General features: G+C 44.1%; 1 protein-coding gene across 1 annotated transcript in view; it reads right to left on the minus strand.

Annotated features, from left to right (window-relative positions):
- LOC144681151 (dynein axonemal heavy chain 8-like) overlaps window positions 1-13,748 on the minus strand; it is a 1,659,468-nt gene that overhangs the window by 635,364 nt on the left and 1,010,356 nt on the right. Inside the window, exon 34 of the mRNA XM_078542878.1 lies at window positions 8,884-9,124. Coding sequence (XP_078399004.1) covers window positions 8,884-9,124 — 241 coding nt within the window. The remainder of the gene's footprint in view (window positions 1-8,883; window positions 9,125-13,748) is intronic.

Raw genomic sequence — 13,748 nt, forward strand, 5'->3', positions numbered from 1 at the left:
CTAGCAGCTATGTCATTTAGGACTCGCCAGCTTGGTCAGTAATGATGGACATTGAAGTCCCCCACCCAGAGTACATCCTGCACCCTTGCCACCCTCAGTGCTTCCTCCAAGCGGTGTTCAACATGGAGGAGCACTGATTCACTATGTTAGGGAGGGCAGTACATGGTGATCAGCAGGAGGTTTCCTTGCCCATGTTTGACCTGATGCCATGAGACCTTATGGGGTCCAGAGTCAATCTCTCCTGACTGTATACCGCTGTGCTGCCACCTCTGCTGAGTCTGTCCTGCTGCTGGGACAGGACATACCCAAGGATGGTGATTGGCACGTCTGGGACAGTGTCGTTCCAGTGACGTGTCGCTAAACCTGGGGGCTGCAGTCTTCTTACCTTTCGTCAACATCTTCCCTGCAGTAGTCGTGGTCAGGAAACATGGCTGGACTTTAAATATGGTGCCTGGAGCGATGAAACGGCGAGGTGATGGCAGAAAAATGAGAGCCTGCCCACCATCAAAACAGCATCTTTCTTGGGAATACATAAATAATGTGGCGGCATTGGGATGGTACGGTGTGAAATCCACCATCGCGGCTGGCGGGTAAAATGTTGTTTTACATGCCCTCTACCGCATTTAGTGCAAATCTGGGACGATTCTGCCTTACCTTTCTAACTTCATCCCTGTACTTTCTATACTGAGAATCACAGAATCACAGAATCACACAGTGAAGAAGAGGCCCTTCGGTCCATCAAGTCTGCACCGACACGTGAGAAACACCTGACCTACCTACCTAATCCCATTTACCAGCACTTGGCCCATAGCCTTGAATATTATGCCATGTCAAGTGCACATCCAGGTACTTTTTAAAGGATGTGAGGCAACCCGCCTCCACCACCCTCCCAGGCAGCGCATTCCAGACCGTCATCACCCTCTGGGTAAAAACATTTTTCCTCACATCCCCCGTAAACCTCCTGCCCCTCACCTTGAACTTGTGTCCTCTCGTGACTGACCCTTCAACTAAGGGGAACAGCAGCTCCCTATCCACCCTGTCCATGCCCCTCATAATCTTGTACACCTCGATCAGATCACCCCTCAGTCTTCTCTGTTCCAATGAAAACAACCCAAGTCTATCCAACCTCTTTCATAACTTAAATGTTTCATCCCAGGCAACATCCTGGTGAATCTCCTCTGCACCCCCTCCAGTGCAATCACATCCTTCCAATAATGTGGCGACCACAACCGCACACGATACTCCAGCTGTGACCTCACTAAGGTTCAATACAACTCCAACATGACCTCCCTACTTTTGTAATCTATGCCTCCATTGATAAAGGCAAGTGTCCCATATGGCTTTTTCACCACCCAACTAACATGCCGCTCTGCCTTCAGAGATCGATGGACACACACACCAAGGTCCCTTTGTTCCTCAGAACTTCCTAGTGTCATGCTATTCATTAAATACTTCCTTGTCAAATTACTCCTTCCAAAATGTATCACTTCACACTTTTCAGGGTTAAATTCAATCTGCCACTTATCTGCCCATTTGACCATTCCGTCTATATCTTCCTGTAGCCCAAGACATTCAACCTCACTGTTAACCACCCGGCCAATCTTTGTGTCATCCGCAAACTTACTAATCCTACCCCACACATAGTCATCTATCGTTTATATAAATGACAAATAATAGGGGACTCAGCACAGGTCCCTGTGGTACGCCACTGGACACTGGCTTCCAGTCACTAAAGCAGCCTTCTGTCATCACCCTCTGTCTCCTACAACTAAGCCAATTTTAAATCCACCTTATCAAATTATCCTGTAGCCCTTGTGCATTTGCCTTCTTTATAAGTCTCCCATGTGGGACCTTGTCAAAGGCTTTGCTGAAATCCATATAATCTACATCAACTGCACTACCCTCATCTACACACCTGGCCACCTCCTCAAAAAATTCAATCAAATTTGTTAGGCATGATCTCCCTCTGACAAAGCCATACTGACTATCCCTGAGCAAACCTTGCCTCTCCAAGTGGAGATAGATTCTCTCCTAGTATTTTCTCCAATAGTTTCCCTGCCACTGACATCAGATTCACTTGTCTGTAGTTCCCTGGCTTATCTCCACAACCCTTCTTAAACAGCGGAACCACATTAGCTGTTCTCCAGTCCTCTGACACCTCCCCCGTGGCCAGAGAGGAATTAAAAATTTGGGTCAGAACCCCTGCGATCTCCTCCCTTGCCTCCATCAGCAGCCTGGGACACAAATAATCCGGACCTGGAGATTTGTCCACTTTTAAGCCTGCCAACACCTCCAATACCTCGTCATTCCCTATATCAATTTTCTCAAGAACCTCGCAGTCTCTCTCCCCGAGTTCCATACCTTCATCCTCACTCTCTTGGGTGAAGACGGATGTGAAGTATTCGTTCAACACCCTACCGATGTCCTCTGGCTCCACCCATAGATTTCCCACTTGGTCCCTAATGGACCCTACTCTTTCCCTGGTTATCCTTTTCCCATTGATACACTTATAGAATATCTTGGGATTTTCCCTACTTTTACCAGCCAGAGCTTTCTCATATCCCGTCTTTGCTCTCCTAATTGCTCCTCTAGGATTTCCACAGTATTAAGTTTTTGTGACCGTATAAGATTTATTTTTCTGCTTAATCTTTCCTTGTATGCTTCTGGATAAGCAGGGGGGTCTAGATTTGGTAGTACCACCCTTTTTCTTTGTGGGGACATGTCTACACTGTACCCTTCAAATCTTGCTTTGAATGCCTCCCATTGGTCTGTCACTGGTTTACCTTCAAGTAGCTGTAACCAGACCACTTTCGCCAGATCACCTCACAGCTTCGTAAAATTTGTCTTTGCTCAATTTAGAACTTTTACTCCTATTCTATCTTTGTCCCCTTCCATAATTATGCTAAATGTAACTGTATTATGGTCACTATCTCCAAAATGGTCCCCACTGCTACTTTACCCATTTGCCCAGCTTCATTGGGGGAGGTGGCATAGCGGTATTGTCACTGCACTCATATTCTAGAGACTCAGGATAATCCCCTGTGGACCCAGGTTCAAATCCCACCACAGCAGATAGTGGAATTTGAATTTAGTACAAAATTTGGAATTAAAACTCTGGTGATGACCATGAAACCATTGTTGACTGTCATAAAAACTGATCTGGTTTACTAATGTCCTTTCGAGATAGAAATCTGCTGTCCTTACCTGGTCTTGCTAACACGTGACTCCAGACCCACACCAAATGCCCTCTGAACAAGGCCAATTAGGGATAGGAAATAAATGCTGGCCTAGCCAGTGGCAGCCATGTCCCATGAACAAATAAAAAACAAAACTTCCTAAGACTAAATCCAGAATTGCACTCCCTCTCATTGGGCTGGTTATGTGCTAGCCATAAAAGTTCTCTTGAATGCAGTTCAATAATTTTGTGTCCCAATTGATATTGTGCTAGTTGAAGTCCCCAACTATTATTGCCCTATTGCTTTTGCAGTCAGAAATTTGTCTACATATTTGCTCTTCTGTCTCCCTCTCATTATTTGGGGTCTATAGTACTCTCCTAGTAGTGTGGCTGCCTCCTTTTTATTCCTAAACTCAATCCATATATCCTCATTTGATGATTTATTTAGTATATCATCCCTTCCCACAGCTATAACCAATAATGCTACTTTTTAGCCCCCTCTCTATCCTGCCTGAAAACCCTCTATCCAGGGATGTTGAGCTGCCATTTTTGCCCCTCTTTAAGCCAATTTTCCATTGTAGCAATGATATCATGCTGCTATTTGTCTGTTTGTGCCCTCAGCTCATCGGCTTTGCTTGCTATACTCCTTGCAATTAAATAAATACCTTTTAACACTGCCAAATTCCTGTGTTGTAAACCTTTTAACCTTTGCTTCTTCTGTCTTTCAGAGTCACTTGTTAATTTTCTGTCTCCTGCTCCCTATTCTGAATTTGTCCTATCTAAATCTGCCCTCAGGTTCTCATCCCCTGCCAAACCATTTTAAACCTTCCCAATAACACTGGCAAATCTCCCTGCAAGGACATTCATCCCAGTCTTATTTGGGTGTAGACCGGCTTGTACAGATCCCACCTTCCCCAGAGCTGATCTCAATGCCCAGAAATCTGAAGCTCTCCCACCTGCATCATTTCTCCAGCCACGTATTCATCTGGTTTAGTCTCCTATTTCCCTACTAACTAGCACATGGCCTTGGAAGTAATCCGGAGATTACTACCTTTGAGGTCCTGCTTGCTAATTTCTTTCCTTACTCTCTGAAATCAGCCCGCAGGACCTCATCCGTTTTCCTACCTATATTGTTGGTGCCAATGTGAACAATGACCTTTGGCTGTGTACCCTCACCCTCCAGAATGCTTTGAAGCCTCTCAGTAACAACCATGACCCTTTCACCAGAGAGGTAAAATTCCATCCTGAAATCTTGCCTGTGACAACAGGGGCACCTGTCTGTTCCCTACCACTATTGCTCTCCATCTTTTCTCCTCCCTCCCTGCACAGCTGAGCAACCCACGGTGTTCTGGGTCATGACCCTCGCTACTCTCTCCAGAAGGATCCTGTCCCCCATTGGTACTCAGAACTGAATACCTGTTAGGAAGTGGGATGTCCTCAGGGGTCTGCTGCACTATCTGCCTTGCATTTCTTGTCTTTCTTACAGCCACCCAGTCCCTCTCTGCCTGTTCTTTCTTAAGCAGCGGGGTGACTATCTTCTGAAACGTGCTAGCCACATAGTTCTCATCCTCACGAATACTCCTCAGAAGGCAGAATTTGAGGACCCTCAGCCTTTGCAATGGTCCAACAGGATTATGGTTCTGACAGGTTGTATGGATGAAAACGGGTTCTGCAGAGTGGATGAGCGAACTGGGCATGGCACCATGGTGCAGGGAGCCATTCAAGTAGTTTGGAAGATCAAGATGTAGAATCAGTTTGGATAGAGAAAAGAAATAGCAAAGGTAAGAAGTCACTTGTGGGAGTAGTTTATATGCCTCCTAATAGTAGCTACACAGTAGAACAGAATATACACAAAGAAATCATAGGGGCTCGTAGGAAATCAACTGCAAAAATCATGGGTGATTTTATTCTTCATATAGATTGGACGAATCAGATTGGCAAAGATAGCCTGCAGGACAAGTTCATAGTATATATTCAGGACAGTTTCTTACAGCAGCATGTTCCAGCACCAACCAGGGAGAAGGCTATTTTAACTCTGGTAACGTGAAATGAGACCGGATTAATTAATGGTCTCTTTTAAACCAGCCTAAAGCAATCATAATATGATAGAATTTCACATTCAGCTTGAAGATGAGAAGTCTGGATCTAAGACTAGTGTATTAAACTTGTATAAAGGTAATTACAAAGGTATGAAGACAGAGTTGGCTAAAATTAATTGGGAAAATAGGTTAAAAGATAGGACAATAGAGGAGCAGGAAGACATTAAAGGAGATATTTCATAATTCTCAGCAAAGATATATTCCATTAAGAAAGAAAGACTCTGTGAAAAGGATGCTAACAAAGGAGGTTAAAGATCATTTCAAATTGCAAGAAAAGGCAAAGATTAGTGGCAAATCAGAAGATTGGACATATTTTAGAAATCATAAAAGAGTTACTTAAAAAAAGAGAGAAATTAGAATATGAGAGAAAGCTAGCTTGAAATATAAAAACAGATAGCAAAACTTTCTACAAATATTCAAAAAGACAAAAAAAAGTAGTTAAAATGAGCATTGACCCCTTAGATGCTGAGACTGGGAATGATTAATGGAAAACAAGGAAATGGCAGAAGCTTTGAATGGGCATTTTTTGTCTGTCTTCACTGGAGAATGGCCAATGTTGTTCCATTGTTTAAGAAGGGTAGCAGGGATAATCCAGGAAATTACAGGCCAGTGAGCCTTATGTCAGTGGTAGGGAAATTATTGGAGAAGATTCTTCGTGACAGGATTTACTACCATTTGGAAGCAAATGGGCGTATTAGTGAGAGGCAGCAAGGTTTTGTGAAGGAGAGGTCGTGTCTCACTAACTTGATCAAGTTTTTCGAGGAAGTGACAAAGATGATCGACGATGGAAGGGCAGTGGATGTTATATACATGGATTTCAGTAAGGCCTTTGACAAGGTCCCTCATTGCAGACTGGTACAGAAGGTAAAGTCGCACGGGATCAGAGGTGAGCTGGCAAGATGGATACAGAATTGGCTTGGTCATAGAAGACAGAGGGTAGCAGTGGAAGGGTGCTTTTCTGAATGGAGAGCTGTGACTAGTGGAGTTCCGCAGGGATCAGTGCTGGGACCTTTGCTGTTTGTAGTATACATAAATGATTTGGAGGAAAATGTAACTGGGCTAATTAGTAAGTTTGCAGACGACACTAAGGTTAGAGGAGTTGCAGATAGTGAAGAGGATTGTCAAAGGATACAACGGGATATAGATCGGTTGGAGACTTGGGCGGAGAAATGGCAGATGGAGTTTAATCCGGACAAATGCGAGGTAATGCATTTTGGAAGGTCTAATACAGGCAGGAATTATACAGTAAATGGCAGAACCCTTAAGTGCATCGACGGGCAGAGGGATCTGGGTGTACAGGTCCACAGGTCACTGAAAGTGGCAACGCAGGTGGATAAGGTAGTCAGGAAGGCATATGACATGCTTGCCTTCATTGGCAGGGGTATTAAGTATAAAAGCTGGGAAGTCATGCTGCAGCTGAATAGAACCTTGGTTAGGCCACACTTGGAATATTGCGTGCAATTCTGGTCGCCACATTATCAGAAGGATATGGAGGCGTTGGAGAGGGTGCAGAGGAGGTTTACCAGGATGCTGCCTGGTCTGGAGGTTATTAACTATGAGGAGAGGTTGGAGAAACTCAGATTGTTCTCTCTAGAGCGACGGAGATTGAGGGGCGACTTGATAGAAGTTTACAAAATTATGAGTGGCATGGACAGAGTAGATAGTCAGAAGCTTTTCCCCAGGGTGGAAGAGTCAATTACTAGGAGACATAAATTTAAGGTGAGAGGAGAAAACTATAGAGGAGATGTGCGGGGCAAGTTTTTTACACAGAGGGTAGTGAGTGTCTGGAATTCGCTGCCAGAGGAGGTGGTGGAAGCAGGTACGATAGTGGTGTTTAAGAGGCAGCTTGACAAATACATGAATAGGGTGGGAATAGAGGGATACGGACCACGGAAGTGCAAAATGTTTTAGTTGACGGGCATTATGATTGGCGCAGGCTTGGAGGGCCGAAGGGCCTGTTCCTGTGCTGTACTTATCTTTGTTCTTTGTTTTTTGTTCTAGAAGACAGAAAAAATATCCAAGGATACTTGAAAATCAAGAGGTAAAAGATTTTGTTGGGGGGTGCATGGGAGGGACTTCAAATAATAAGGAAAGCTATTGGAACTCAAGGCTGCACTTGATGGTCTGCATCCCAGGGTCTTAAAAGAAGTGGCTGCAGAGATAGTAGCTGTTACAAAATTCCCTAGATTCTGGGAAAGTTCCAGAGGCTTGGAAAATCACTATTCAAGAAAAGAGCAAGTCAAAAAGCAGGAAACTATAGGCCAATTAGCCTAACATTAGGGGAAATGTTAGAATCCATTATTAAGGAAGTAATAGCAAGACAGTTAGAAAATCATAATACAATCAGTTAGAGACAATAAAGTTTTGTGAAAGGGAAATCATGTTTGACTAAATTATTAGAGTTCTTTGAGGAGGTAACAAGCATGGTGGATAAAGGGAGATGTGGTACATTTGGATTTACAGAAGTCATTTAATAAAGTGCCACATCAAAAGTTACTTCTCAGAATAAGAGCTATGGCTTAGGTGGTAACATAATAGCATGGATAGAGGGTTGGTTTGCTAATAGGAATTACAGAGTCGGGATAAATGGGTATTTTTTGGGTTGGTAAGCTGCAACTAGTGGAGTGCCATAGAGATCACTGCTATGGCCTCAACTATTTATGATCTATATTGATGACTTGGATAAAGGGACCGAATGTACGGTCACTAAATTTGCTGATGATACAAAAATAGGTAGGAAAGTAAGTTGTCAAAAAAAGTTGGCACTCTTTTATTTAATCAAAGTCTGAGAAGTGCTCTGGTAGAGGTATTAAAAAGTATGCTTTTTAGAGGTCTTAAACATTTGGCTTTTATCTTAAAAATTATGAATGGGTTGAATAAGGATAAGATACAGAAGCTGATTCCAAATGTGGAAGAGTCCAAAACTCAGAGTTGTAACTACATTAGTCGTACCTCCAATTCAGGTACTGAGCATGTACTTAAAATAAAATAGACGGAGGAGAAGAAACAGGGGCAGGATGATTTTGGAACAGGCTGTGAAAACAATGTTGGATGTTCACGCAGATAACAATAATTCCAAATTATTTATAGAGGTGGAGTAAATGAGGCTGAAAAATCTTAGAGTGACATTAGTGTGGCCACTGCTGGAGGCCACTAATACTGGACACCGTTATGAAGCACAGGGATGAAGCCATCATGCACAGGCTGTGATGCCACCACGTTTGGAGGTTCATTGTGTTTCCAGAGATGGGGGTGGGGGAAATTAAAAAAAGAAAAACAACCTGTTTGCTATGCCCCAGTCAATTTGCGGCTGCTGCAGATTGGAAAATAACAAGCACAGGCCCCACCTGTGCTTCACTAAATGTATTAAGCCACAAAGTACCAGGCATGCACTCATTTGATACCAGACCATGGCCAGACTGCCTAAAAGACTGGTCTGCCAGTATAAAAATAGATTATGGGCCACTCTAGGTGTCTTGGGTCTCAGGTGGAACAGAATAGAATAGAAAATGGGGGAGTGCATTCCTAGCTTCCCATTTTGTGCCATCACTCAAAACCAAATTCTCCTCCTATGAGGTTCGAGTTACACTGACTAATAGCTCAATATACCTCAATTTCATCCTTAAATTGAAGCAGTGGAGCATCCATAACGTTTTTCAGAGAGAACGTTTCTGACGCCACATTAAACTCATGCCTTGTTACTTCAGATATCCGGGCCCAATGTCTTGATTTTATTGACTTGCTGGACATCATTTCCAGGAGAGGACATGATTCACTGAAATCATCTATTTTGTTTTTCAGATCCAGAAACGCCTGCCATTCCTTCAATCCTTTGGGCAACCTACGACACCTAGAAATGGTCCGATAGAGGAATGAATCACATGGTCAACATGAATTATGTCACAATTAACACTACCATTAATTCTTAAAAATGATTTATCACACATTTATCAGGATTCTATGAAGAATGTATGAGTGCTGAGATCAAAAATAGAAACAAAATTAACTCAGATAATCACAGATCAATTAGTTTAATATAGACAGTGAGGAAATTTTAGAATCTTTAATGAAAAATTATGAAAAATTTAGAAGAGAAAATAATTAGAAGTAGCAAACACATATTTGAGAAATGAAGATTGCGCTTGACAAACCAGCCAGAGTTCTTTGACGAGATGATAGAAGTGGTGCATGGGAAAAATGCATTGAAAGCAGGGTCTATGTGCTTTCAGAAAACGAGGAATTAGGGGCAATGTAGAAAATTAGATTAAAAGGTAACAATTAGATTAGAAGGTAACTAACAAAGAGTTGGGGCTGAATTTAGTGCACACCCCTGGGTCAGTTTGGTCATGGGGGTTCATTTAATCATACGGTTGGGGACCCTGCTGCCTTCTCGCCTTTGCCCTGCCTGTTTGTGGCAGACAAGCTTTTGGGCAGCCTTGCAACCCTGCAACAAAATGAGGTCCTTATATGAGCAATTAGTGCTCATTTAAGGTCCTCATCCTCATGCTGCTGGTATTCACCCTGCAGCAGGCAGAGGACTTGCCATGCAGGAAGCCCGAAGAGCGAACCCTGTTGGAGTTGAATGAAGGCTTCCAAAAGGAGATGGGAGCCCCTCATTCAAAGGTAATCAGTGCCTCACTGAGGGACTGGGCATCAGGAAAGGGGGGGTTGACCACTGATGGCCACCGCCTTGCCCTTGCTGTCAACACCTCCTTCCCCCCTCACCTGTGACCACAACCCCCTCCTGCCATCACTCACCTGTGGCTTGGGGCCATTGGCGATCCTAGGCCACCAGCTGCCAACACCTCCCTGGCGACGCTGCTGGGTGTAGCAGTAGGGTCTAGTACATACAAGGTTAATGTGGGACTGAGTACAGTACCACCCGCACAGTGATTTAAGGAGGCAAACAACCCGGAGCCAGGGTCAGTCTAGAGATGGACAAAAGTGTAAAGGCCTAGGATGGAATCAACTCCATGCCTGTACTCTCTGCTGTACATATGCATATATTTATGAGTTGCTAATAAAGACTTCCTGTTAACACACTCAAGATTACGATGCCTACTTCATGGTGTCCAAAGCAGGATTCTTCACTGAGCAATTAAGAGCTGCCAGCCTCTGACTGGTCAGCAGCTCTTGGTGGGTGGGACTGTTGTCCATGGGACCCATGATACTGAGGAAGGTCCACTGTTGCCCAGATTGGCACTTAATGCAGTAAGCCTTCCTGAAAAGAGACAATGCAAGACTCTTGCTGGGTCTTCAGTTGCTGGGCGAGACTCCAATTGCCTACATTAAATTCCATCGTTGGACTAAAGGAGCATTTTTCAGGTTGGACTGGACCACTTTGTTTCGGCTCAATGTTCTTTGTCAGAGCTACAACTTTAATTCTCTTTCTGCATCCACAGATGTCGCCTGATTTATTGAGTATTTTCAGCATTTTCTGCTTTTAGTTTCAGAATTTCAGTACTTTGGATGACAAGGGAGATAGAGAATATGACGAAACAAGAAAGGATGGAGTGTGGTACACGTCAAGGGAACGTTTCAAGTGATAAATAGATTAACCATAGTAAGTTAAGAGGGGAAGTGAAGAGGAAAGTAAGACCGGTAAAGAGAGAATATGAGAACAGAATAACAATTAAAAGAAAGTGGGGGGGTTCAGATAGCAGGAATGCTTACCATAATCTTCCAATATTCTCTAGATATTGGGAGGTGGCAAAAGATTGGAAAGTGAAAAATACAGCATCCTTGATCAGGAAAGGGTGCAATTACATTTCTAGTAACTACAAGCTGGTTAATTTAACATTGGTAGTGAGTAAGCTTTTACAAGTAATAATAAAAGGAAAAAAATGAAAGGCACTTGGTGAGGCTTGATGAACTATCTCTGGCTAACTAAAGACATTTAAGGTGCTATTAAATTGCAGGAAAAGATTAGTAGTAGGTCAGAAGGTTGGGAAAATTTTAGAAAACAGCAAAGGATACCTAAAAAAATAAAGAGGGAGAAAATAGATTATGAGAGTAAACTAGCAAGAAATGTAAAAACAGACAGCAAGAGTTCCTACAGATACATAAAGAGGAAGAGAATCCCTTAGAGATGGTAATTTACCAGAGTCCACAAAGGGCCATGGGCAACAAAAACAGAAAATGCTGGAAAAACTCAGCAGGTCCAGCAGTATCTGTGGAGAGGGAAACAGAGTTAACATTTCGAGTCCGTATCACCCTTCTTCAGGGCCATGGGCATCTCTCTTCATTAGAGAGCCAATGCGCCAAATTTTTCGCTCATCGGGCAAGCGTGTGCCCGACCCGAATGAACGTAAAACAATGCGCGATATTTCGGTCGGTGGGCGTGCGCAGGAGTTGGCAGTGTGCCTGCCCACAATTGAAAGGACTATTAAGATCATTAACAATCTAATTGATTTAAATTTTGCACTGCCTATCCAGCCTTATGGTTGGCAGGCAGGCGAAAAGACCAAGCGGCCTTTGTATTTTCCACAAAACCTCATCCACGGGCGGGATTAGGTTTCGATCCATCATTTAAAAAAGTTTTCATACTAATTTCTAACATGTCCCTGCTCATGGGACATTTTAACAATTTAAAAATCTTAATTTTTGATTTTTCATATCTTCATTTCCTTGAGTCAGCTCCGTGTCTCAGGGAGCTTTTCCTGCGTGCATGCATGAACTTGCATGCTTGCCCTCCTCCCCCTCCCTCACAGGCAGCACTGAGCACTGAAGCGTGTGTTTCATGCTGGGTGGGCCTTAATTGGCCCACCAGCGTGAAATCACGGGCTGGCCCTGATCGCGGGCGGCGGTCGACTTCCCAACCTCTCCCGCCCCACCCCTGCCGAGCCCGCCCAGAGAGGGCAAAATTCTGCCCAATAGCTTATCTATATGTTGGATCCTGTACCCTGGTTTGTTGGGACTTAAGATTCCGGATTGCATGCTTGTTTCTAGATGACCGAGTTGGTACTAAAGACAGAGAAGATCAGTAGATCATTCTTAGAAGAAACACATTCTTTTTATTTACAAAAGGAACTCAGCATCTACACTTGTGTATTTTCAACTCAAAACTCTGTCTTTACACTTCAGTCTCTAACTCAAGACTACTGACTACAGAGGTAGCCAGTGCTACTCTGCTATTGGATACCAAGACCATGTGATCTTCTATTACAACATTCGTCTTAAAGGTATAATTCACGTCAGATTACTACACTATAGTTTGGGGGGCACCACTCCACAAGCATTTGGTAAGGCAAAGGGAGGACTCATCCGGTCCTATTGGCGGCTAGTGTCATGGCGAGCATGAGCGGACAATATGGTGAGGAGGCCAAAATTCGATTTCATGTTATTGTAAAACCAGTTTGCAATCATCTGCTCCACCCATCAATTGCAAGCTGTGCTTCCTGCTGTGGCAGTTTGGGAACCTAATTTCAATACTTTAGCATCTCATTATAAGCCCCGCTCACCAGCATTTTGAATCATTCCCCCAAGTCAAATTTACCTTCAGAACGTGACTTCAGAATGGTGTGCTTCAATATTGCCTTTAGAAGGCATGTACCTGGCAAACTGATTCTTCAAGGGAACTTCGAGGGGAGTGCACCCAACATTGCAAGCGTTCGCGAACATTACCTGTAGGACATCAAGGAAGAGGCTCCTTGCATTTGGGCCGGGGGCACGGTTGTCTTTCCGTGCACTGCCGGGACAAGGACTCCAGTGCAGGTGAGGCCGGGGTTGGAGAGGGTGGATGGTGGACAGGGGCAAGGCAGCACAGACCGAGGAAAGTGCACAAGTACATGCCAGGTTGGGGCGGGGGCAAGGTAGCACTGGCTGAAGGGCGAACACAAGCAGATATTGAGGAGGTGGAGGGGTGGGGGCGGGGAGCATGAGCGAAGTGGTCACGCACTTGGAAAAGCTTGTCAAAAGTGAACATTCTTCCGCAGCTCAGACCGTTCAGCAGCTTCTCCATTGACATGCTTGGAGTCGGGCCTCTGAAGCTTTTTTGCCCACTTAAGCAATGCAAAAGCATGAATGTGTCACCAAATTCTCTAGAACCTTCATCCCTCAGGTGCAGACTGCAAATTAATGTGTGTTTTGGGGGCAGCATAACAATTGGCCGGTTGGGCAAATTGTAGAATCACCTTGCAAATGATGGCCATGGCGCAGTCACTGGCGGAGGTGCTCAGAGCTCCTTATGTCTTTATTAAGGATTGGAACAGTATCCCTCATGGTTCAAGCTAACAGCACATCCTTGTGATGTGGGTTAGAAGGATGCCGCGCCTGAACTGAGAGCACAGCATGCAGTCTAGTGGTTGAAGTTGATGCCAATCAGTCAAGTGGATTGGGCGGAGGTGGTTGGAGTTTTGGACAGCCATGAAGTACACTACACACTGGCCATCCAAGTGGTGACCAGCACACTCCTGCATCTGTGAAGAGGCTTTCAGGCTTAACCAAGAGGGGCTCTTAGGACACATATACTAACC

This window comes from Cetorhinus maximus, chromosome 5 (assembly GCF_964194155.1).
Source record: "Cetorhinus maximus chromosome 5, sCetMax3.hap1.1, whole genome shotgun sequence".
Classification (NCBI taxonomy): domain Eukaryota; kingdom Metazoa; phylum Chordata; class Chondrichthyes; order Lamniformes; family Cetorhinidae; genus Cetorhinus; species Cetorhinus maximus.